Raw genomic sequence first — 26,763 nt, forward strand, 5'->3', positions numbered from 1 at the left:
GCCGTGATGGCAGCTCTCCTTTGGGCCACCTATTGCTCTGAAGTGCGCTTGATTATTTCCTTCTGCATGGTTGGTTTTAACATTCGAAGGTTAGCATCTGAAAGTAGATTGGTGTGGTCTTTTGTTAGCATTGGAGAGCAAAATTATAATTGCTACCTTTGGTTAGCAGTTTGCTTTAAAACCAGCCTTTTTTTCTCCTGAAGCGTATGAATGTAAGGATTTTTAAGACATAATCCTATTCTACCAGGATATTTATAGTCTCAGTTCTCACTGCTTGTTACCTCTGAATGCTTCTTTAAAAGAAACACTCCTGTTTACTGGAAGAGCTATTTCATGCATGTCTTTTGCATTGCGTTTTATAAAACATTCAAGACTTCTTAACTCCAGTTTGATCTTGTGATGTAGGTATTTACTGTTCAGTCGTCACTCCCGGTCTACGTGTGCGCTTGCAACAAATCACAGTCCATTTGAAATTCCTGTTTTGTAGCCAGAGGAGGTATGTTAAATGTAATACATCCAAAAGGGGTTTCTTTTGCTATGTTGATAATAATGGTCCGTTACTATCCTGTGTTCTTAAGTGACATATATTTTTAAGTACGTGGCTACTAGAATAGGGCTAGAATTTACACCAGTTCTGGTAATGATGGCAGCTTGCAAAATCTGGCATCGTTTGTGGCAGGCTTTGTCTTGGCTCAGTAGATCTATTAGCATTTCCAGTAACCTTTCCGTTATCTTGATTTAGTCCCTCATTTTCATCCCAGATGCTTTTGTTTGCATTTAAAAAAAGAAGAAATCTGTTCATTTCTCTTTATGGAAAAAAGCTTAAAATAAATCATATTTAATGGAGAAATTCAGGGCTTTGGAAGGGGAGAGAGTATTAATTTCCAGATTCCATGCATGAATGTATTCAGGTTTTAAAAGACTCTCTGCACTTATAAAAGACTCTAGACTCTATCTACTGTCTCCTAGTTAGCTGGTTTGATATCCTGATTTTATTTATGTGTCTTCTCAGGGAAGAGGAGACGTACAATGGGAATTTTGAAATAAAGCCATGGGATAGAGCAGAGGGAAATTGTGTATAATATTAAAAACAATAATAATGTCACATAATAGAGTGGCACTTAGAAACCTGCGTTCTTTGACTTTCCATGAAATTTACACTGCAAGTGTTTGCAGTTGCTTGGAAATGGGATCTGGATTTCTAAGTTAGATGTGTTTTTAAAGTATTACCATTTGCTGTGATAAGTGCATCTTGTTGTCTTTCAGAAGCCTAGTGTGTGCTTGGATTGTACTTGCTTGTGTCAATATGGAAATGGCTATCTGTAGCAAAACCACCTGGGGAACATTTTGGCTGTACACTAAAATTTGTTGTGTTAGTCCATGGTCATTGCCCTGGAAATTATACATTTATCGCCTGCTACTAGTAACCAGGAGCTAGTATTGCTAATCCGTTGCTATGACAGTACACTTGTTTCCTGTAAGCTGCAAGAGGAATTTTATCTTCCTGTAGGAACACTCTACCTGGCTGTTTTGCAACGTGTTTTTTCCAGAAGTGGCAAAGTTAAAAGTTCTGACATGAGCCATATCACTTTTTCAATTATTCCTCTCATCAAAACTAGTTCTGCATGTTATGAAATATTAAAAAAAACCAACCCCGCCCCCCAAAAAACCCCCAAAACCAAACCACCACCCCAAAACTACACTGCTCTTTTATACCAAATTAATTAATTGAGTCTGAGAACTTGCAGAGTTTCAGACAGGAATTCCTATATTCATAAGATTTTTTTCCCAAGTTATTGAGGAAAATAAGGGTAACTCCAAGGTTCTCAAAGACAAAAATCTTCATGTTTTAAGGTGCAGTGCAAGATCCAGCTGCTAAGCACTAGGGTGAGACTTGGGTGTGCAGTAGGTTACTGGTTGTGAAATAATTCTTGCTTTTCTGAGACTCCTGGTCCCTGTTAGAAAGAAAATGCGGTGCTCCGTGGTCTGCCAGGCTTGAGCTGGAATGGGAGTTCTCATATTTTACCCTTCATGTGTTTCCTTAACAGTATTCCCCTATGATCTCTTCAAGTTCAAGATACCTTATTTATTTATTTATTAGCTTAATTGGCAAGTATTTTTGGTCTTCAGTAAGCAAATGTTCCACATAGCTGGTGGTTTATGTTATTGTTCATGTTAACAGATACTATTTTTATACTGCTGGCAAGATGGCAAACACTTTTTAATGCTACTATGAAAAAGTGGTATCTTTGGTTTCACTGAAAGGAGTTCATTATTACATGATAGTTGTCTTGAAACATTTGGATTTCTTTAGAATTTTTTGTAAGAGAAGTTGGTCACTGTCATCTTCAAGTGATTTGATAGGACCTGTAGGTCCTTATCCATAAAGTAATCACTCTTCATCATGTAACTTCAATATTTATATCCTGTCTGTGCTGCTAAATTCATCATTGTAACATTTGACCTGAAAAGCTCAGAAAGTATCAGTTTGAAGCCTAATTTCGGTAAGTGTTTCTTGCCAAAAAGTGTAGAACATCTGCTGATTGTTGATACATATAATGTTAATTGTTCCTTTTTACAATTGGGGGTAATTAGTAGCATTAGAGCACTGAGAACAGATACCTCAACAGGCAGAATTTGCTCCCCATCTCACTGATAGAGGCAACAGCCAAGGCAATGGATGACCCGTAAGTCTGCACCCTTAAAAGCTTAGTGGTTAAGTTCAGTAAATTCAGGATTTGGCCTTCAATTTATAGCTATTAAAAAGCAGGCTTGTTTAGGCCCTTTCCAGAAACATGATGATGGTGAAACTGTTATCTTTTCCTAAAAAAATAAGTTAGGGAAAGGAACAAAACTTTTTTTCTTTTTGGTCTTATGGGGAGGATGTTGCTCTAAATTTTAGGCCAAAATATGTGTCACTCTTGGGAGAGATTATTTCTCTAGAAATTGTTATCCTTGCGTTTTCTTGCTGTTGGAATGCAAGCAAGCACAGTCAATATTAGAAACATCTTCTGTGTATAATATACCTCGTACTGTTTTCTGCAGACCCTTCACAAAAGAAGGAATTTTTAAGTAAACGACAGATGGATGTAAATTTTGTTGTCTGATTCTCATCTATCTCCATTCTATTGGTATTTTTATAAGGTACATTTTGTGGCATCAAAGTTATTCCTGGATGATTCTTAGTTGGGAAGAATATGCACTCCCAACAACCTCGGGAGATATTGGGAAAGTTTAATTTGTATGAATTATTTTCTCTCCTAGGCAGAAAGGAAGAGGTTGTTTATGATACCCCAAGTGATGCTGCAATATAAATGAACTATTTCATATTTTCCAAGGAGACAGGAAACTGGTTGTAGTTGACATGCATGCTATGTTGAAGAAGGTGGTAAATCGTGGTGGCAAGATAAACTGTCTGTGAAGTGTCTGCTGTTTAGATGTTTGGAAATTGCTATATTGAAACGAAAGCGTTCTGTCTTAACGTTCATGGCACAAATCTATCCCATCCAATGAAAGAGCAAGTGGCTAGGTAGGGGTATGGTTACGGTGCACGGAATCTATACCTCGTAAAAGCCATCTCTGCGACAGATGTCCCTTGATGCATCAGCCTTGACCCTGATTGTATAGCCTCTGTGGGTAAAAGAGAAAACTTCAGAATCTAGGCAAAGTCTGTATCTAATTATATGAATGAAAATGTGTTGTATTAGGGTTAGGGGACAGTCTGAGGGGTCAGGAGAAGCATGGAGCAGCAGAGAGCCATCACTAGTGAATGTCAAATGCACCTGAAGGTTCTACCTCGGTTCTCAGAATCAAAAGTTTTTACATTGTGGCATTATCCTTCTTTTTTTTTTTCCAGAGTGATATAATTACATCACTTTGCAAGTAGGGATAGGTATGTGATGTGATTGACAGGTGCTTTATAAGTATGGACCATGAAGTTGCTTTGCTACAACCCTGGCTTGACTTTTATATAGAGTTTCAAAATTAAAGCTCTATGGTATAGGAGAGAAACTATTACTGGGTAGGGTAAGCTGTGATCTTTAAAACAGAATTACATTTTATCTGCCATTGTTTAGTTCCGCATAAGGCTTAAGCACAGCTCTGTTCAGTCAGCTCTGAGTCATTTCTGTGTTTCAGGAAATGGAAGTTATCCGTTGAAAACGAGCTCAGTTTCTCTGAACCTCAAAGTGTTTTGGACCTATTATTTCATGGAATTGTTCACAGGCCTTTGTGGATGACTTTATAGTCTATTCCTGAGCGTAGAAATATGTTTATCTTTCCCTCTCCATGCAGAGGACCGCATTTGTCTTTGATCCAAGTGGCAGCTTCTGGCTCATGTTATTTTGGGCCTTTGAGTCAATTATCTGGTGAGAACAGGCTTTAAATTTAAGGTGTGTACTGAAATTGCGTATTGATTCTGGGGATTTTAGTGATGCCTACCATTTAGTTGTGCTCCAAGAAGGTGATAAATATGAGAGAGGTGATATCATCTATTGGCAAATGAGTAAATATGGCATAGCAGCTGTAAGAGTAATTGGCCTAATGTTTTTCTCAGCCTTTTAACATTGATGACTCAATACTTGAAGCTCAAATTTTGTCAGCTCCCTCATAGATATGCTATGAAGCCAAGGTTTAAATCAATTATATTGCTTTAAAAAAGTCTAATATATGTGTGTGCACTATTGAAAGCATGACAGAGGATATATTCTTAGAAGGCCTACAGAAAGAAAGGGAAGAGCAGCAACATTTCTGTTCGGTTTAGACTGTTCTTCTTCATTCAACTCCGAATGAGCTTCCATCCATCCTCCTTGTAAATTACTGTCTGTTAGTAAAGAAGCGTGTGCTGTATTTGTTATCAAATTATTCTCTCATCTTTAATTATATTCTGCTTATCCTCTTTATATTACGTTAATGGATGTGCGCATGCCACACTTGATGGGGTGGGAGGATAGTTACCTCCATTTTAGGCTGAGAAGAGGAGGGGGGTTGATTCTGTGGCGGAGTTGGATGTTTAATCTGTGGCATCTGTCTTGTCCCTGTCACTGCTCTTACCATGATGCCTTCCTTTTCTAGCTAAGGTTCTGCCAGAAAAACTTACGTTGAAAGTATACGTTGTCTTTTCTGACAGATTTAGGGCTTCCGTGCTTGCAAAAGCGCACTTCTCGCCGTGCTGTGTCATTACAGCTGGCATCGGTGGTGGTGCTCCTTCCCCAGCCCCAGTATTGAGGAGAGGAACGTGCTGCAGGGACGTGCTCTGGGACCTCTCCTTGGGCAGCGCGTTCCCTCTGTGCGTCTGCTCTTGAACTGTCGGTTGCCAGCGAACTTCTGAAAGTTTGGTGAAGTCCTGTGTTTGTATAGGGGGAAGCTGAAGGGATTAAATGGTGTCCTTTTATGTAGGCGTGGGAAGAAGACTGAACTTTAGATTTCTAGTGATCTGGCTAGCTGGCAACTATCACTGGACAGGGAACATCCGTTGTGATTTTATGCAGTTGTAATTATAACTTTATAATATCAAAGATAGCTTTAATCTATATGAAGCACTTCTCATATTGTCCTTGCAGAATACTTGGCTAAACTCAAAACAAAAATTAAATACAGTGTGAATTGCTTAGAACTCTAGTTTGCTTTCGACGCTGGGGCTGTAAAGATCTTCATAAGCATTTAATTAACCCCTAAACATCTAAGAATGCTCATTTTACAGATGCTAAGCACTGTGGCAGAATTGGATGAAAGGCGTTTTATGATGTTTCACAGTTAAGAGTAGCTCATGGCAAGCTAGAGGAATAAAAGCATAGGAAGAAACTCTGTCTAGCTGAAATTATTGTTCCTCTCAGCTCTGAGTGGTACATGCTGCAAAAATTATTATCCACCAAATGGGAAATCTTTTCTTCTATTCCTTTGAAGCGAAATAATATGCTGACGCTTCTCTTTATCCACTGATTTTTTGTAAAGTATTAATTAAAAAAAAAAACCAAACCACAACTTCTTATGTGGATCTGGAGTCAGTTCCCCAAAATGAATGCTCAATATAAAAATCTAGTAGGTAAAAAGAAAGACCTTTATTACATAGCAGCTGGCATAAATCTTGCTTCTAATGAGGATAAAATCCATGTAAATGAATCATTACAGTAAATTGTTGTAATTAGGATTTATTCAAGACAAAGGTCTCATAATTATATAATCAACTTTTAGTGTATTAAGATTTATAGTCTGAACTCTTAATTCCATTTTATTAATTTAGAAGCAGAATTTGCTAGGGGAGGAGTGTTTTCAGGAAGCCGTCTTGCTACATGCTCTCAACTATAGATGGAATTTGATTCCTTTGCAAGTATCATTTAATTCTGGTGTTGCAGAAGGCTCAAACTCTCCTCTGGCAAAAATAAAACTGTTAGCATTTTAAAAGGTCTCCCCAAATACTGAAGTCAAAGCTTCCAGGGCTTCAGGTGCCAGCTGCTTTATTAAGGGGCTTCCAATTTAACAGTAGTATATACGTGTGCATGCACATCTTCTGAGTGTTGTGCAAGCGGCAATGGACCGATGTGATAGAAAGCTGCGGCCAACTCACGATTGTCCGGGCTATGAAAAATTGCTTCTGTTTTTGATCTCAGTCCTTGCCAGGTGGCTAGAAGCAGTATTGAGTATATTAGCAGAGGGGTAAGGTCGTCAGCAGTCCAACTGCGAGCCAACTCTGTCCGCTTCTTTGGTGGGCGGCACGTAATGGGCACGGAGCTGCTCTCCAAGCCCTACTATCTTGAGTGCAGCCGAGGCCCCGCCGCAGGGTGCTGAGGCCCCGTGGCAGGGTGCTGTGGCAAAGGCTGAGAAATTAAGGCTTTGTGCTTTCTTCTGTGTGTTGAAAAGAATAACTTTGTCTGCTGGGCTGTTAGCCTCACAGTTTCAAAGCCATTACCCAAAACAATTTTAAAAGCAGTTTCCAAGTTTCTTCTCTGCAAAGCTGGAAGGCTTCCAGTGAGATGCTGTAAACTACCAAAATAACTGTAAGGGTACGCCATGCTTTTGGGGATCTAATAATTGAAGGCGAGCTTGAGTGGACATACTGGATCTGACGGTTTCTGGCTTGAAGTTGGAATAGATTTTTTTTCCCGCCCCCTCTCAAGTTTTAAGAAGTCTGGATTACAATTACAAATTTTCTTGTTTCCTTTCCAAGTTAATGCTATTAATAGCATAAATATTAATATTTATTAATAGTAGATTTTAAAGGCTAATTCTTCTTGTGTGCTGTTCCCCGTCCTTCCTGCTTCTACTAAAGTTTAATAAAAGCAGCTGTGTTGCAGTGATTTGGCTCTTTTTGGCTTCAAGAAAAGTCCTTTAGCCACTGCAGTCAGGACAATTAGAACATCCTCAGGCTGGTTTTAGTTACAGCAATGTCTGCAAATATCCCTGAAGCTTGGAGGACAATTTTACATCTAATCTGTTGCAGGTAGAGTTTTGAATTGACGGCCTTCCAACATTGCTGTAAGGGTTTTCAGGTTTTTTCTGCCCTGCATTATGCTGCAGTGCTGAAGTAGCTTCACTGCTGCAGCACTTCTGTCCCCTGGTTTTCTGCTTAGTCTAATGTTGAGTACGTTGAATCAGTTTGTTCTGCGTTCCCCAGCAAGGGTAAAAGCACACACAAAGTCCTGGTACCTTACCCTGTTCTGCTGTTCTCCCGCATGTATTAATGCCCTGTTATAACCCCCCATAAATAGTTCAGAAGAGCATATTAATTCATGGGCTTTATTGTGTAAAACGTATCCGATGGTGTAAGCAGCTTGTACGAGAACGGCTCAGATTTTTGCAGGTACTGCCAGAATCTAAAAGTGGTTTAACCCTCTTTTATAATGCTGGGTTTCGATAACTTGATGATTTTTGCTTTTCAAGGGAAAAATATTTTCCCCAATAGAAAAACATTCTAATATAAATTTAGGAGTGGCTTGGGTAGGGTTATTTTGTTCATTCATTTATGAAGCAAAACCAAAGTGGTGTACTTCTGAACACTATAACTTTTTCAGAGACGATTTTTACAGAATGTAGATTCTTTTTTTCTTTTTCCTTTGATTTTCCTAGAACTCCAGATGAACTCAGGGCAATCCTCTTTCCCCCTTTCCTCCCTCCTCCCCATTTAATTAAGGCTGGGAATTCAGGTACTCAAAAAACCCATGAGATTTAATAAGTTTCTTTGAGAACTTTAATGAATCACGATGAATGCATGCCCTGTTTTCTGCTCTTTGCTAAATACAGAGGCAGGACTGGGTCATGGTGTCCTCAGCTGTCATGGTACCACATGAACCTTCTTAACCAAGTTGAGCTCTATCTTTGCAGCTGTATGGATTTTTGCCTTCACTATTCCAACTGAGGGGGCTGCTCCTGAACTTCATGGCTTGAATGCTTAGGAATCAACTTGGAATTTCCAGCCTACATATGTATTGGTGGGTAGTTTAGAGCCACTTGTCCTTGTGTCAGCAGTATATCCTTAAACCTGAATTGTTCTTTTTCTCTTCTCAGTGTTTACTGTGAATATACTGACCGATGAGAATCCTGTCCTTTCTCAGCCTAGTTTTGGGAGTCTGCATGAACACATTTGCATCCACTCTTACGTGGTAGGCTCTCAAATATAGCTGTTTGCCATACAGTCCTGTTCACCTGTGCCCAAGGGAGGGGTTCAGATGGCACAGGTGCCCAGCATCCCGTATCTCTCCAGTGCTTGACTCCCTTCCTCTGCTGGAAAAACTGGATAGTACTTAAGTGTATTGCAGATTTTATTCGCGATTGCGCATTACGTTCTATGCCGCCTTAAGTAATTGAAATGACTTCACTGCAGCCATGCAAATAAAGCAATTGCAGCATGGCCTGGAATTAACCTGCACTGGGAACTACCTACCTTGTCCTTTTTCTGTTCTGTCAGCCTTTTCATTTTTTTTTTTTTTTAATATAATCAACTATATATATATTTTCAAATACCATCCTACTTGATGTTGACTAATGTATTCTGTGCACGGTCCATCAGTGGAATTTAATTTTGTTTTCAATATTACTTATGGGTTTAGCTGGAGAGACCTAAGATTTTGATTTCAATCACCTATTTGTCCGCTAAAAAATTTGAAAGTCTAATCTCCTACCCACCACAGTAATTAAAGATGGGAAGAAAGATTTGTCTTGCAAATATTGCACATACAATGAAGTAGGAAAATGTGCTGAGTTACACTTGTGGATTAAGTTTGATTGATTGCTTTATGAAGCCCTGAAGTTAGCCACCAGTGTCTAAGAAAAATCATGTTCATTGTTATGGTATGTGTCAGATTGCTTGGCAATTGACTGGGAAATCTTCTAAAGCTGAATCCAGGTATCGCTGTAAATAAACGTCACTTCGGTCTCACGCAAGGTTCTCCTCTCTGCAGAACTATTTCATACGTGCAGTGTACCGCTGGGAGGGAAACCCACCAACCTGAACGCTAGCCGAGGGCTGGGGAGCGACGTGGGTACCAACCTGGCAGCCAGCGTGTATCTTTTAGGGAAATGAGCCACTGTAAGGGATAGATGTTCTGGAGGTCGGGTTGTCAGCTGCGCGGGTGTACATGCACACACCTCACCTGTCTTGCTGGCTTGTACGTAACATGACTATCCATCATCCATTTCAGCTTTTTGCTGTTTCTCAACAATACAATTTTTTTTTTTTTTTTTTTTTTTTAGTGTTTCTCTCTTCACAGGTTTTGAAACAGCTAGACTCTGGCTAACAGCCGCAGTTATCTCTCAGTAGGGCTTTGGGGAGAGGATGCAATTACTCCATCAAGGAGCCTCCAGTAGGACTTGAGCAGCAGTGGGAGAAATTCATCTCCCTTGTCACCAGGCAGAGTAGTGACTTCCCTCCTTGTCAGTATAAATTTTGGTCTTTAACAGTGTGCAAGCATTGCAGCATAGAAGAGGTGCAGCACCTTTTGCTGTTTTATTATCGTTAAGTGCTTTGAAGAGTTTCACAAAATGTGATGTCACTGCTACTGTGCCTCCTTTTCCTGGTGAGAGGCCAACTGCCGTGCTATTGCTGATGCTGATGTAATTTGTCTGTCTCCTTGAACAAAACTTCGTTGCATCTTCCTCTTCCCGTTTTTCCCCTTCTCCCCCTGCTTTTTCTTGTTTACTTGGGATTCAGGACTTCAAAACTCTTTGTTTCCTTGAGGAAGAGCTGGGTTTTATTCTTGTCAGAGAGAGGGTGAGTTAGTCACCCCTGCCACGGGTACGTTCTTGTTCCTGTGTATTGATTTAAGGAAGGGATCAGCTGCTAGTTCCTGAAGGATTGGCTATACTCCCTGAGAGCACGGAATAAACCTGTTGGTAGCTGACAGCTTCACGTCATTAACTGGACCATATATTGGCACTATGTGCCTTTGAAATTACTCCTTGAGTGCTTCTTTGGTATATTCTCAGTGCGCTGGTTCTGTCCTTCTCCATGGCACAGGCATAACCAGGGTACACTCATGGGTCCTGAGCTGCAAGAAGGTGGTTTTGGTTGCCGGTGGCTAAAGACGGGCTGTGGGTTCGTGCCGAATGGCGGCTATGCTGTACGCTGTGGAAAAACTTACTCTGAGCTGTGAGAGAGTGTTTCTGCTACTGTTGGGCTCGACTGGACCATGTGTAGCAAAGACTTCGGGTGTCATGTTAAGCACAATCAAATGTGGCATGCTAATTCCACAACTCTTATTTCTCCTTTCTTTTATGCCGCTTAGGATGTTTCAAAGATGACCGTATTGTGTTCTGGACTTGGATGTTTTCAACATATTTTATGGAGAAATGGGCCCCCCGGCAAGACGATATGCTCTTCTATGTCCGTCGAAAACTGTCCTATGTCAGTGGTGATAGCACAGAGGGGAAAAAGGTAAGTAATGATATATTTTAACCTGGGAAATTTAAGGTACCATGGGATTTGGTGTTCTGGAGTACCTGACGCATCTGAAGGATAAGGAATCTCCAGCTCTGCCCGCCACAAGAAGTTACGCAAAATTGGCCCATAGAGAAATACCGTGGTTAATGCTGTGAACATCAGCAGCAGTGCAAGCAAGCTTCACTATCACAGACTTGAGGAGATCAGAGAGTTTGCGTGCTTTTTTGGGAAGCTTTTATGTTGGTCAGCCTGCATTTAGGGGGAAGGGGAGAACATACATGCTGATTTTTGTTTTGCTTTTCAATGATGATACTTTATAAATTGAAACTTTAAACCTGTAGAAAGGGAGGAAAAAAGGAGGAGGAAGATGGTCACTGGTATTTCTGGAAGAACCCTTCCTGAGATACCAGAGTATCGGGAATGAACACCTATTGGGTAGTCAGTAGCAGAATACATGCAGCCTCCTGGAGCTGGGATACAGTGGATAAATGACTGTATTCTCATAATTTACATTTAAGATGATAAGCCCTCCTATAGAAGTACTGTTTCTTGAAAACATATAATCAGGTAGCCTAGTGCTGCTGCACAGGTATGTTCTCATTAGAGATTTGAGAAAATTCTCAGCATTTCATGCCAGTTTTCATCTTAGGTGAGGGAAACAGAAGCAAGAGAAATGATGGTTTTACTGGGAATTAAGGAGATGGCTGCAGAGAATCAAAAGCAGGAAGATAAATGCAGGAAGAGAAGACTGGGTTTAACTTCCTGACACATGTAAATAATTTACACTGTTGTTGAATCACAGATGTATGCACGTGGTGTATGCGAGAGTGTTTTTAACAAGGTATACCAGGGTTCTCTGGGTTTAATTGTGGTGACATAAAGAGCCATAGTTGTCAACTCCCTTGAGAAAAGGATCCCAGAAGATTTTCCCACATTTTTGTTAGAGATACAGGAATGGGCAGAATTATCTTGTCTTCCCCCTGACCCCTCCAAGTGCCATGATGACAACTACTGAGGAGAAGATGGCAAAATATTGTTCTTTCTCTGTCAGCTTAATTGTTTAGTAGTCTTCGGCGAGTGTACTTAGAGCTTTAAGGCTGTTGGAGGAAACTTTCATCCCAATTGTTGTTTAAGTGGCTATGAATGCATTCCTGTTTCTCATCAAACAATATTGTGGCTTTGTTCAGCCTAATAAAAGCATGGGTTGTTTAAACCTCTTCTCCTTCCCAACAAGGAAGGTGGGTGAACCTCAGAGGAAGCCCAGTCACTTAAGTTCATTCACAGACCCCCGGTCAACGTCTGTTTAACTTATTAATCAGTTTAAAGTATTTGAACCTCTCATGGAGAGGAGACAGTGAAATAAACCCTTGCATTTGCTCTCAGAGCTTTGTTTAAGCCTCCTAAAAGCATCATAAATAATTTTTATTTGTGAGGGGATTTCGTAAGTAGTAGTCGTTACAAAATCAGCAGTAGTGAATCGCTTGCTGTAACAACTAAGATGGGGAGTGTGCCTCATAGCACACGCAGTATTTTATAACTCCCCCTTGACTGTTTGCATTTTGCTCAGCCTCTGAGAAATGATTGTGAAGTACTTCAGATGCTTTGTGAAACTTCATAGTTTGGTGATTTTTTTGGTATGTGTGCAGCTCTCCTCCGGTTTTGTATTAGCTGACTGCTTTGCAGTTCCAACTCCTCTTGTATCTAATTTTTGAGCCTGTTCTGTGCGCCAAATAACTACCCCTACTCTTTAAATTATGACTAGATAGGTTTTTACTTTACTTTGTAGTTTTGGCCATTCTTTCTTGAAAGATGGAGTCAAAATACCAAAGTTACATCATTAAAAGGGGAAGAAGCTAGAGACTGATATTTATAGAAACCAAATATATATATCTTCAAGCATCCCTGCCACCCACCAATGTGTGCTCTCATTTACATCCCCAGAGGTAGACCGAAAAGGCGGGTGAAGGGCAAAGGTTCAGAGTTGTTGGGGACCACGAAGGGCTGGAACTGGAGCTGCACTGTTGGCTCCTGCCTTGTGCGCAGGCTGTGCTGAACGGTCTGGTGATGATTTCTCCGTGGGCCATGCAGAAGTTGACTATTAGGTAACTGTAGAAGTGCATCTCTCTGTAGCTTGGGTATACAGTGAAGCGAGTTCATTGTAGTTCTTGCACAGATGCTCTATATGTGCTCTGCAGTTGCCTGGCAATTGCAGGTTTTGACTGAAGAACGCTGGCAGAGATGCGTGAGGTGAATCGTTGTCCTATGACATCTCAGAGCATTAGTTTATATTCATGAAAATAAGATGTGCACAGCTTTGAGCACAGTAATCTTCTGTAGGACTGATGACAAGGACAACAAAAACGGATTGAGCGGGGAGGGGCTGTTTGTCTGAATGCTGACAATGGTGATGTTTGTTTTCTGAGATGACGAGCTCATGCAGCATGTTTGCATCATTTGCATGCCATGGTGTGATGGTTCATGTCAGTGAGAAACAAGTATCGATTTATCAAACGGTTTTCAGGTTTTGATGGCTGTCCTGTGTGATTAACAGTCGTTCCTTCTTGTGGGTTTTTTTCTGTGCTTACTGGAGCTGAAGAGTGTCAGCAATAATGTTTGATTTTAAGTTGAGGTGTAATAGAGGATAAGCAGAAAAAACCTGTGTCGTGGTTTAACCCCAACCAGCAACTAAGCACCACACAGCCACTCACTCATTCCCCCCCACCCAGTGGGGTGGGGGCGAAAATCGGGGAAAAAGAAGCAAAACCCACGGGTTGAGATAAGAACAGTTTAATAGAACATAAAAGAAGAAACGAATAATGATAATAACACTAATAAAATGACAACAGCAATAATAAAAGGATTGGAATGTACAAATGATGCACAGTGCAATTGCTCACCACCCGCCGACCGGCACCCAGCTAGTCCCCCAGCGGTGATTCCCTGCCCCCACTCCCCAGTTCCTATACTGGATGGGACGTCCCACGGTATGGAATACCCCGCTGGCCAGTTTGGGTCAGCTGCCCTGGCTGTGTCCTGTGCCAACTTCTTGTGCCCCTCCAGCTTTCTGGCTGGGCATGAGAAGCTGAAAAATCCTTGACTTTAGTCTAAACACTACTTAGCAACAACTGAAAACATCAGTGTGTTATCAACATTCTTCTCATACTGAACTCAAAACATAGCACCGTACCAGCTACTAGGAAGACAGTTAACTTTATCCCAGCTGAAACTAGGACAACCTGATAGGATCAAGATTAGAGGTTCTGTTCAATTTTAAGGCTGAATAAGAATGGCTTTGGATGCAGCTTAGTCACAACAGCTTGAAGTAATAAATCTCACAATTTGGTAGCGATGATGGTAAACTCCTCTACCATCATAAATTTTATTTTAAAAGGCCTTTTAAATAATCTACTTTGTAGACCCCCTGGTCTAAGTGACTTTCCGTTTGCTTCCCTTTTCCAACCCACTAATTTCTAAACTGCGCATGTATGGGTGAAACAGCAATTAAGCTGTTAATATGGTCTATGCCAGGGCAGAACTGCCACATCGAATTCTGGGCTATATCCATTACACAGACTTGGATTCTGGAGAAGTGCATTCAACTCCGTGTTCCTTGGCATGTCTTGATAACACTCTTGCAGTTTTTCTTGCCAAGCTTTGAAGATATTTCTTCTCTCAGTATCTTTAAGCAAAACCATAGACCCCATCTGTCAGGATCTGTGCAGGCAGGGCACTGTGGAGCACAGCTCTTCTCAAGGTTAAGGGATTTAGTACGCTTTTTTAAGGTGGAATCCCTTTGACTTGTAGCTCTTTATGCACTGTTAAGTCAAGACTCAAAAAACCCTGCTTGCTGCCTCACGCACCAGCTGATGTGACCTACCGGAAAATGTAAGCCCTGATCCTCACTTACTAAGGGTCCTGTACATTGCCAAAACCTACAGCTTTAAAAGGTTAGAGTGGTTGGACTTGGGATTCTGATTTTAAAATGGTATTCGATCAAGATTTAATATCTCTGGCTTTTTCCAGTGCACAAGGCGTTTATAAAGGATTATGCTTTGTTACAGCTGCAAGCTTCTGATCTTTCTGTAGAGAGAGGCTTTGCTTTCTCACGGGAGTATGGAAGACGCTAGTATGGTGTTAAGAGACGACTGCTGAGTAGGGAAACTAAGGTAAAACCTCAGTGATATAGACCAGCAGAGCTAGGTTGTATTAACCCCTTCAGCCTTGCATCATGCTTTGTCACCTGAAAAGGGTGCTGTATTTATAGGGCAAAGCAATAAAAAAGATAAATTTAAGACACTGTTGGTATATGTTCTGAGCTTGCCTCGATTTTGGAGTAGGTCCTGTTTTTTTCAGTGCCCTGTAAATGTGGAGGAGTAGAGTTGCTGCCAAATGCATGGGGTAGTCATTCAGGCTGTTAAGTCTTTAAAAAGCTTAACCTACTGATGTTGTGGCTGCAGCTTCAGAAGCAGAACTGAACAGGAGCCATGGTTTACATGTTTTTGTGCATCTGGACCTGTGACACAACAAATATTGGCTATGGCGGGAGACCAGTTAGTTTCCAAAGCTACATGACTTCAGGCACATGACTCCCACTGAAAATCACAGGATTTTCATAGCTGAATCTCTAATTCACTGTCACCATCTGTCTGGCTGGAAAATTTGACAACCTGAACTCAGCATCTAGCAGAAATGCAAGTTTTAAAAATCTTACGTTGCTGTCTTTGTTGTACCTTTCAGAGCAGTGCTTTTGGTTTTTTTGAACGTTGTGAGCGAACAGGATATCTCCAGAAGAGCTGTTTGGTATACTTCATGGCACTTCCACATCACCATCTAAATGAAACGGAGAAACAAACGGCAAAAAAAGGCATCTTTTTTGCCAGATAAATTCTCTCCTTGTACATGGATAGTATGTGGGAAAAAACAATGATTGTAACATATGCAAGTCAGTACAGAGGCAGCTGTTCTGCCTCAACTCTTCTGTTGTGCGAAGTTCGTGGAGGTGTTGCAGTGAGTAGGAACAGTGGCTTCTGCAGCAGAGGACAGCAGAAACACGTTGCTCTCATTTTGAAACATGAAAAAGGAACAGTGGCATTATCAGATTGATATGATTTTCTGTAAGGGGCTCAACATCTTAAATACAAAGATTTGGCTTTTCTTTTACAATTATCCTTCTCAGAATTTCGTTTGCTTTCTCATGCTATTTTGCTGATGTTTGGTTGTCTAAATACATGAACGTAAAGGAGCTGCTACTTGACAGCCTCTGCTTATGGTGCATTTTTTTGCAAGACCATCTCCATTTCGTACGTGTGCTGTGGCAGACTGCTTGGCAAAAGCGAAGAGAAGAATACTGCCACAGGTGTGCCAAGAACGTCTCTTTTCCACGCAGAACTGGATCTGAGTGTCTGTGACCTGCAATATGCTTCTGACCTACCTGGCATGCTAATGAGCATTCAGGGTGGAGATGCTTTCATATTGTGTCCTATTTCCAGCGTAAATTCATGTCTGAGGCAAAGCGAGCATGCAGCTGAAATATCCTTGTGGTGTCACAGTCAGTAAACTCCGGACTCGCGAAGCGGGTGTGGACTGCAGGGGCATTTTTAATGAATTGCTTTTTATTGCTTCCAGTCTTTGAAGAACTCTTCTTAAGCAGTCAAATAGGGTGACAAGAAAGCCAGGATCAGAAGAGAATTTAATGTGAATTGCACTGAAACATGGCAGCCCCGAGTCATCTGGCTGAGAAGGTGCTCTATTCTCTGCAGTAGAGAGAAACTTCACTGGGAAGAAAAGAAGCCCAGACCCGGTCCTCCCATCTGATAGAATTGTAATGAATAATTCAGTATCGCAAATGCAGCATATCTGAGTCACTGGGGGGTTGAGGGACTGCTAGGCTGGGCTTCACACCCTGGAAAAGTTAAAAGTGTCTGCTTGGAGCTCCCTGAAAGCCTCATCAGGCTGCTAGTTCAGCAGAGCACTTAGTGTCTTTGATCTGTGGGTTACAGTCAGTGGCAGCTTGAAGATGCCTGTTTTCAGTGTTGAAATTAATACGCAATTGAATTGAAGCTCTGGAATATTGTAATCAAGACTCTAACAACACTAGTAATTAGAAGTTAAATGTCTAGTCTATCCACCAGTATTCCCCCCCCGCCCCTCCTACGCTTTCTGGTCAGTAACCCAGTTGATGCATTTCTACATTCAACAGAGATGGTTTGAAATACAATGATTTATTAACATTCTGTAATCTTATTTCTCTTATGTCTTTGTTTGCTGCCTTTGTTACTGATGTAGCATGCCTTCCCTTGTTTTGCTGGCTGTATTCTGCAGGCGGCACACTAGTTGCTTCAGGCATGTGTGCTTTTCTAGGGAGGACTTCAGAAAGGCTGGGAAATAATATTATAGGAATAAGGTAGCAGTGAGCAACCTGTTACATCTGAAAATATTGGTTACTCTGTGGTCTGGGGCGACGTTTGATAATGCTTAAATAGTCACACGTGTATCTATCCTTTCAATTTTTGAGAGTGATTTAGCAGATTCGTGGAGTGTTTGAATTGGGGAATGAAAGTTGATGTGATTCACAGAGTACAAGTCTCTGGCAGTAGCTGGGACTACTTTTTCAGTGATTTCTTGCCTTGCTGATACTGATCAGCATGTTTTAACTCTCAGCCTTGTCTTGCTTAGCCACAGTTACAATGGCTTTCTTGGTGCCAGAGTTGTGCTGGGGGAAAACAGTTTCCACATCCTGTGTGTCTTATGATTTGCATGTTGTTCCTTTCCCCTCATTTGTTTGGTGAGCATCATCAAGCATTCAGACTGTTCCCAGTAATTTGAACAACTTGCACTTTTCTCGTTTTTAATGTTTTATACCTATTCTGCTATTGGTAGAATTGCAGAGATGGAACTATGACTTTTTGGTTTCTTTTCACATAAGTAATTTCAGTTATGGTTGGCTGAAGTCAACTTTGAACTCTGTGGGTTCCATTAGCTTTTCTCAGTCTTATAATTTACTTGTCCTTCTTATTGCTTCAGATTCTGCTTCTTCATGTACAATATACAGATACTGGAAACAGTTAGATGTATAGGCTTGTTAAACCTTGTTTTCTGTGACCATGACTTGCCGATCCAGAAGGAATGTCTTGTGCTCATTAAAAAGAAGAAAACAATATGTTTGGTAGGAATTCCTTGTGATTAGAATTAATTTTGCAAGAGCTATAATTAATTTTAAGGTGATTAATATTGAGATATAAACTTATGTAATAATGAAGAAAGAAAGTGAGAATTCAGTGAGAAAACTCAATCTCAAGGCAGTGCAGGATCTGAAAGCTAATGTTTGCTGTGTGCCCTCAAATCAGGGAGGAGAACAGTATTTTTTGTTACAGATTGGTGAAGTGCAAACGTTACAGATAGGTGTTTTCTGTCTTTGAAGAGGGAAGAAGCTGCTGTTTCTGGCTGCCAACTGATGCTATAGATTGCCCTGCATGCCTTTTACTCTTGTCTCATTAAAAAGTCAGACCCCATTTATCTCTAAAGTTTACCGTTCAGTTCAGACCTAGTCATAGACAAAAGTCTGTTCTTCCCCCAAAAGCGCAGTTGGGTGGAAGGAGAGGATGCCAACAGATCAAGGTTGGGGGATGTTTGCAGTGATGCCTCATCCTTTCTGAAAGGGGTTGGGCTGGTGAGCAGCGTAATTAACCTTGAATTTCGGGGGCTGGACTTCACAAATCAGAGCATTTCTCACTCTAAGGTAAACTCAAGTGTTGACTTTAAGGCAGTCTTAAGTCATTAAGCCGTCATCTGCAACCAGATCAATAAATGACAGGAGAAAGATTAGGTTGTAAGGAATTACAGAAGCACTGAAATCCATGTGAGTAGTGGGAATAGCTTTGCAGAACTGAGTATCAAGAGGAAAAGAAATGGGAGGGAATAAAGGCTACATGTGAGTTGACTTTGTTGTTTTCAAGCTTAGACTGCAACTGTGCTCGTTCAGTGAACAGGCGACGAGTCAACTGGTCTGCGGGTGCAGTTACCTCTGTTATCCCCAGCCGGAGCCCTTCAGCGTTACCACACGTTGGTCCGTGGAAGGTACAGGAGGGTTGTATGATGAAGTGGTGCAAGATTAGAATTTTGCTCTCCTTCACAGGTGTATGAGGCTTTCTCCCTACAAGCTCTTGGTTAGCACAGGAAAAAGTTCCCAAGCCATCCAGTTCATGATCATCTTATTCCCTTAAGGATTTAAGTCCTGTTTGATTGTTAGAAGGGAGAGCAGTCAGCCTAGTCATCTTACTCTCTTTAAAATCCCAAATTAACTATGAAAAGAAAGCATACTTCTAGCTCTTTGCCTGATAAAAGCTAAACTTAAGTGTTTGGAAACCATGCTGAACCTTATCAAATATGGTGAAATCACTGCCTGTTTTAACCTCCTTAACTAATATCAGTCTTCGGGAATAAAAAAAATAGTGCAAATCATGCTAATGATTCTCCTTGTAATGGCTGTCTTTCCCAAACATATCTGTCCAGTTTCATAGTTGCAAGTGGAGTCTTTAAGTGACAACAAAATACAAATTAAATTTTTATAATGCGATATTTTACTGCCGTTTGCATTTTTGTACCACATAGAAATGTTTTATACAATCATGTGTTTTCTTTTTAGCTTCCCCAGCACTCATTACCTTTTTTACAGTCATTACTGTTGCTTTATATATTTCTCACATGAAGACTAATAAACCTTACAAGGTCTGTGGCTTTTAGCGATAGGACTACAAATAGGTCTATAAATCCAGCAAATTACTTTGGTCCAAAAGAAAAGGTCCTGTGTGGTGAATCTTCATATTAATGAATGTTATATGTAATTATTCCTCTTTGGAATCTGATCATAGTTACAGTGGTTTGCCTGGTTTTTAAACATTTCAATCTAGGGTGTTGTAGATACACCAATGTCAAGTTTACCTTGAGGTGTGTGTCTGTAAGTTACAAATAGTTGGAAAATCTTGAGATGAAATCCCAGCTCCTCTGAAGTTGCTGAGAATTTTGCCATTCACTTCAGTGGGCAAGAATTTCCTTCCCGTTAAATATAGAGGGTAAAATAAACTGAGTTGCAGAATGATAGATATAGCCAGGCTTATAGATATGTCTAATCTCATGTAAAAATCCCCTTTGACTAATCTTACTTCTCATCTGCTGTGACTCTGTTCCTGCAGTATTCCCTGTGCCGTAATAAAATACAGCTCATCTCCCTGCTCTGTCCCCCGTGTCCTTCCAGCAATGTACCGTGCCTCTTAACCTGCGTAGTCCTTTTCTGTCTTTTCGGTTGTTACCAAGGCAAAAGGTAGCCGGTGCTGTGTGTGGTTCATGGCAAATGGTGTCTGAGAAAGGTGGAGCTTCCCTGGCCCTTCTTCAGCAGCAGTGGTAACGTGGAGTTTGATTGCTGATTGTCACGATGATACAATCTGTGAGACCTCCTTCGAGTTTGTCCGAAGTTGGCCAATGTATTTGAAAGATGGGTGAGAGTGGGAAGGGACTCAGCTGTGTAAGCTCCACTTTCTTAAACCAGATGTTGTATTTTTTTCCCCAATATATGCACCATTACATCAGTAACCCTACGGCTTTTTATGCATATAGCCAGTCTGCTCTAAGATGACATCTCTCTGGTAATCCCACGTTCACATGAGGTGATTGCTGGTGGTGTGAAGTCCTAAGTACGTGCAAGAGATGTGAGAAAGAGGACAGGGAGGGAGAAGACATTTTGCAAGTTCAGCTGCTTATTTAAACTAACACGCCTTCTCCAGGGTAGAAAATATTGCAGCTATTCTTGCAACCTAGTCTGGATCGTTTTGACTTGAATGGGTCTCCCGTTTACAGGTAAGTGAGAAAAACCAGAGTGAATTGTTTGTTTACATTTCAATTTCAAAAGCCTGTTTGCTGGTAGCTGCCTCTGAACCCCCTGTTCCTGATGAGTATGGGCTGGAGTGGGAGCGGTGTCTGGTGCAGCAACACCCTTCATGTGTCGTCAGCCATCCTGCAACTTGGGTGACGAAGAGGATGATCCACTGCCATTCTCCAAGGCTCTTACTCCACCTGCAAACACCCTCCTGTGCCCTTGCCTACAAGTACACATAGTATTTGCAGCAAGTCTTCAAGCTGAATGTTGAAGCTAAATGTCAGCATGGTGTTGGCAGAGGTAGGGCATAAATACTGCCTTTGGGGATGATCTGGGCTGCGAAGTTTCTCGCCTGCAGGTCGTGAATGAGTAGCCGAAGTTACGGTCACCCAGCATTTCTCATGCCAACAAATGGAAGAGGGAGTCCAAAGCTATGAATAGACTCTCCTAGGTAACTGCATCACGGAAAAGATGAGCAACTGCTGGTGGGCATGCAATTTGTCCCATTTGGACCTTTGAAAGAACCTCTGCAAGACACTGGAGTCTGAGAAATCTTCCTGCTGTTCTGATTTGTCCAGAGACACTAGAAATTACAGTCAGCTTTTTAGATCATTTACTGCTCTTTCTGTTGCTTTGGCTTTTGATTGTACAAAGTAGTTGTGGGGAGATAATAATTAATATTGAAACAAATTTTTAGAAAATGGATGGTTTTCTCTGTAGCTGAACTTTGCCTCTTGCACAAAACAGTTTACAGTCGCTTTATTGCAGTGGGCTTTGTTTCAGCTTTATAGCCAAGGTGGGTGTCAAGTTGCCATAGCTACTGGGCATTATGCTGCCTTTATGTGGGCTCCAGAGTGCGTTCCAGGAGGTTCAGGTGCAACTTCTGAATAATTAATAGTATCCGGGAAAAAGAAATTAGAATTTTGTTTTGAAGGGCTTTCTTCTTGTTGTCATCTACAGTTACTGCCAGTGAAAATTACGGTAGCTATAATCCTAAGAAGAAAACTCTACATGACATCTGAAAGAATCTTTCTTTTTCATTTTAGTACATTGTTGCATTGTTAAATACAGTTGTCCTCTTTAAATATTATCTCGAATATAAATATTCTAGGGAAGGCTTATAATTTAATCTGTTGTCAATGTCATTGTCCCTTCTGCAGCTTCTCTATGTGACAGGACTGGGGATGCACCCTTCCCATAGGGCTTCTCTGCATGCTCCAGAAAATACCAGACTTTGATTTTCTTCCCATTTAATAGAGACAGGTCTGTTGATGCCGAGTGGATGAGTGAGCAGATGGATCTTCATGGGTGACTTAGTCAGATCAGTTCATGTTGTCTTACTGGGTGTATATTCTACAATGATGCTTGGCAGCCTGTTACAAAACACAAAAACACTGCTTTGTATACAGGTCTGTGGTATTGTGACTTCTCCCAGCTTGTTAAATATGTGTGAGGCCAAAGTCTTTGGAGATTAGTGATCTCCATGACATTCATGGTGATTTCTTGTTCTGAGAAGATGTCTTATTTCTGTGCCAAAGAGTCCTGGCAGTTCCTTGGATACTGTCTTTTCCCTCTGAATTGCATCATGTTGTTGGTATGTTCTAGTACGTAGGCAAGGAAGCAACGAGTGACCTGCATCTCGGTGGTCTGGAGGTGGGGAGTTTTTGTCCAAAGAAGCAAACGGTGTTGTAACGGCGGCTCCACGCTATAGGGAAAGTTTGGACGTGTTTTGGCAGGTCAGCCTCTGTGCAGCCAGCCTTGTTCCAATGAGCTGGAGGAGACGCTGAAGCCAGAGATATTGCAAAGATTTCAGCGTTTGTCACGCAGATCTGGATTGCTGCTGGGTTTCAGGCAGCAGTCTTATTTTCCATGTTTCCTCTTTTTTAATGAATTACCTCCACCCCCTCCCTAAGAGCAAGATGAACAGGAATCACTGCGCACAAACCCTCTCTGGTACTGGGTAGCTTTGGCTCAGACTGAGTCTACCTTCTAATATCTGCTAATCTTAGACCTGACACCTGCTGGTAAAAATACCATAAAATGTTCAGACCAGGGTAGAGTGCTCTGCATTAAATCAGGGTCATGGAGCTTATTGATAATTTTTTTTTTTTTTAGAAGCAGAAATCAATATAACCGTTCCTTTTCCCATCACCAGTGTATTAAATTAGCTTGAAACATTTGTGAGGCAGATTCAAAACTTAGGGTTGCTACATCTTTAAATTAAATAATATTCTGAAAGTTATAAGGGGGTGTGCATGTATTTTTTTTCTTTTAACTAACTTTGTTAGGAGCAAGCCTACTGGGATTTAAAGTGTTTCAGAGCTACAGGGAAAGTAAAATATAGAAAGTGAATGCTCTATCATTTGCATTCTAATGGAGGTCTACTTCTAGACCTGGATTTTTCTCTTAATGTCTTTTTTAAGACTCTTCTAAGCATTCCAACAGCTTATTACAGCTTGACTGCTGCCTCCACAATGCATTTGTATCAATGATAGCCTTGGTGACATTAGTCTTGGAGATGATGCAGAAGTCCACGAGTATGTTGGGTTTTGAGAATCCATTGAAGGTACTGTATTTTCACGTTACTGGAGACCTGAGGTTTGGGAGTGAGAATTGATGTCTTTGCATAGGTTGGGGAAAAATAAATTAGTTTTTGTGGCGGAAGGAGCCAAAGGTGGCTGTTTATGCCCCAAAGTTTGTTCTTGCTGTCTAACCAGTTGGTTCTAATAAAAAGCTGCTGTAGTCACAAATTCTCTCTTCTTCACATCCATAAACTGTCTTACTATAGTAGCACTACTGGTGTTGTATGAAGTGTTTCAAGTTACTTGTAATGCGTGTGTTCGAAGGATCCAGAAGAAAAAGGGGTTTTAATGTTCTGCCCAGCTTGGAGGTATAACTAGAACTTACATTAATATTGCAGTTACAGTTAAATACAATTTAATTTTTTTTGTCCTGACATTGCTTGGTGGCTGGCGTTTAGCATTTAGCACCATTTCTTTGTTGTAGTTAAAATATTTTCTCTGATTTTTTTTTTTTTTAAGGTATCTTTCATTTCCCTAAGAGAGAAAATTTATTGTGATTGTTTATTCTGGTAAAAACGTAACCTTCTTTCACTGTCCGAATTGGTAACTAAATGCCTCGTGCTGCGTGGAGCATGGTATGTATCAATTATATTGATAGGAAAGCAGCCGAGTAGCGGGCGCCGAAGCCGTCCGCTGTCCTGCTGGCTCCAGGAAAAATTAGGCACGTCAGTGAGCGCCTGCGGAGGTACAAAACATCGGGCGTCCCAGAGTGAAGCGTTGTCCAGAAAACGGAGACGTGCTGGTAATGCCAGTTTGCTCTGTTAACGTCCGTCTGGGTTACACCGTTTACTTAAAGGTACCTCGGTGCCGAACAGGGATTGTTAAAGTGGGAAGAGGTAAAACGAGCGGCTGGCAGGTAATGCACAATTAGATTTCTAAGTGAGAAAGGCGCTTCTAATGTTGAAAGCCGCTAGGCTTCACAATAGTTGGACGCGCTGTGTGATGGGGGCTTTTAAAACTGTGCTGGTGAGCACATGCTGGGGGATAATTCTGCTCTTGTAGAAAATGGACCGGTTTTTGAAAGGAACTTTTTTTCTTTTGCTGTATTTTCCTGATCTTTTGAACCAAACCTGTCAATGTAAAATCCTAAAAATCAAATTTCGGTCTCTGTATTGCAGCTGGCTCTGGAGATAGTAGGAGTGTTTCCTTGCTGAACTTATATTGTGGAAGAAGTCTTGAATTTTTTTCACTGTATCATCTTCCTCTCCCTTTTCATGTTCAACCCCCTCCCATTTACTGTTTTTTAGTGAATGTGGTCTGAAAAAAACCTGAAAAGTGGTGCTACTACTAGATAGACCTGTAATCCCATTAATTAACAGAAAACCAGAATCTGCTTTTTTTGGATGCCTTCTGAATGCCAACAAAATAGTGCTTCTTGTAGACCCTCTTCTTCTTACCCCGTGCTTTCCATGCTGCCCAGCTGACAGCCTGTATCAATTTTGACTGTAGATTTCTTTTCAGGAGTTTTTCAAAGGCTTTGTGCTAAGCTGTGCAAACAAGGTGATTTTCAATTCACACAGGTTTCATCAAACAGCTCTGATGCCTTGGGAACTATATAGAATTAATGTTCTCCCGAGTGAGGGTTTTTTTTTGCGGGGGAGGGCCTAGATATCCCAGTGTTCACATTATTAATACCAATTTAAAAGATTGATTGTGTTCTCAAAGTTTTAGGGAGCAAATAGGCATGCTGGAAGAAGTATCTAGTTTATCGCAAAGATTTTAAACCTGGACTAGGGTCTCAGATGGGTTTTTCTGGGTTTTATGATAAAAATGTTTCAGGTGTCTGGAAACGTATAACTTAACACGTGTGTTATACTGGCTTCCAGTACAAGATCTTGTGTGGCTTGAGTTCTTTAGTAAAGATAACCAGTCCGTAATGTATACATCTCTGAAAGGCATATTTCTGTGAATAAAACGCATCAGCGTTAATAGACGCTTTGCTCCGTTGCACTTGGGATGCGCTTTTTGTGCAGATGATAACTCCTGACGAGAGTTTCCATGATAGCGCGTGCTGCGGGTGGGAGTAGCTGCGGGTGGGAGTAGCTGCGGGTGGGAGTAGCTGCGGGTGGGAGTAGCTGCGGGTGGGAGTAGCCGTGGGGCTCCTCTCCAGGAGCTCTGGTGTAACTTAGGCGTAGGTGCAAGCGTTGTGGCACAGGAGCCCGTGAGGTCCCGGGGACGGAGCGTACCAGGACGCGAGGACGTGCAAGAAGGTGGCCAGAACGTTCGCCAAGCACGGAGAAGGAACGGGCTGAGGAAAAGCAGGGTGACGGTGCGGGTCCTGGCGAACAGGAGTGGTACAATGGAGCGGGCGAAGGGGCAGGCGATCTCGGGTGGGGGTGTTTATAAGGGGGCTGTGCGGGGATCCGTGACTGGGATGATAAAATTACAGTGGATTCGGGCTTGCAGATGACGCGCATTGGTGCGGCATAAATTATAAGGGCGTGACCGCCGGACTGCGCAGCCTGATATCTGGGAGACACGGATCCATTTATTAGTACAGTTCAATACTTCAGTGCCAGGCGTGCACGCAGGCTCGGGAAAGGACAGGCAAGGCACAGAGTGCACGTTATTTAGCATGCAGTCGTGTTGCTGTGCAGAAAAAGTGCAATCCTGAGGGAGTAGTAAGAGTGCGGACACCAGCGCTGTGCCGGTACCAGAAAACTCCAATACTGGTGAAATACCGAGAGGGTGGGTGGAAAAGGAGCACGAGTTCTGCAGAGGTGCCCTGCTGAGAGCCACGGAGGCCACCTAAAGGAGTTTTGTCTGGTTTATCTGGAAGGCGAACAAAAAAAAAAAAAACCCCCAAAACCCCCCAAAAAACAAAAAACCCAACCCAAAACCCCCACACAACCCACAAACCAAACCTGAGTATTATAATGCTTCTTGATACAGTGGAAATAGGCATGAGAAGAACCAGAGGCTGGCAAAAGGAAAGCAGCTGAATTAAATGAAGTTGCACACTTTCAGCCAAGAGGATGATTAATCATTGGAACAAGTTCTCAAAATAAGGTATTTTCCCAGGCACTGTCTAGTCAAATGTGATTAACTGGGTTTTGTGAAGAAGTAACAGGGTGAAATGCCTGTGACATGTAGGAGGTCAGCCTAGCTGATGTAATTCTCCTTTACAGCCCCTTAGCTTGGTAACCCCGTGAAAACTTTATAAAGGTGGCGTAATGGATTTCAGCTTGCTGAAACTGTGGAAGGATCATCATCTTGACTTGAATGAGGAAATATCCAGCTTGGCTTTTGGATTTCACTGGGAATAAATAATTAGTATTTACGTAGTTCTTTCTATTAATAAATTTTCACACTTGCAGGAAGGCACATCTAACCTAAAGCCAGATAAACAAGCATATTGGTGAGGCATGGCCAAGTGAATCAGCAGCAGACCTGGAAAAAGACCCAGTGTCTCCTGGATCCCCGGCTGAGACTTGTTT

At 41.5% G+C, this 26,763-nt stretch overlaps 1 protein-coding gene across 3 annotated transcripts in view; it reads left to right on the forward strand.

Moving 5' to 3' along the window:
- KIAA0930 (KIAA0930 ortholog) overlaps positions 1-26,763 on the forward strand; it is a 77,182-nt gene that overhangs the window by 26,488 nt on the left and 23,931 nt on the right. For all 3 annotated transcript variants that reach the window (XM_030040205.2, XM_030040204.2, XM_030040203.2), the window contains exon 2: positions 10,719-10,867. In XM_030040205.2, the coding sequence (XP_029896065.1) occupies positions 10,719-10,867 (149 nt within the window). The remainder of the gene's footprint in view (positions 1-10,718; positions 10,868-26,763) is intronic.

This window comes from Aquila chrysaetos, chromosome 17, assembly GCF_900496995.4.
Source record: "Aquila chrysaetos chrysaetos chromosome 17, bAquChr1.4, whole genome shotgun sequence".
Lineage (NCBI taxonomy): Eukaryota > Metazoa > Chordata > Aves > Accipitriformes > Accipitridae > Aquila > Aquila chrysaetos.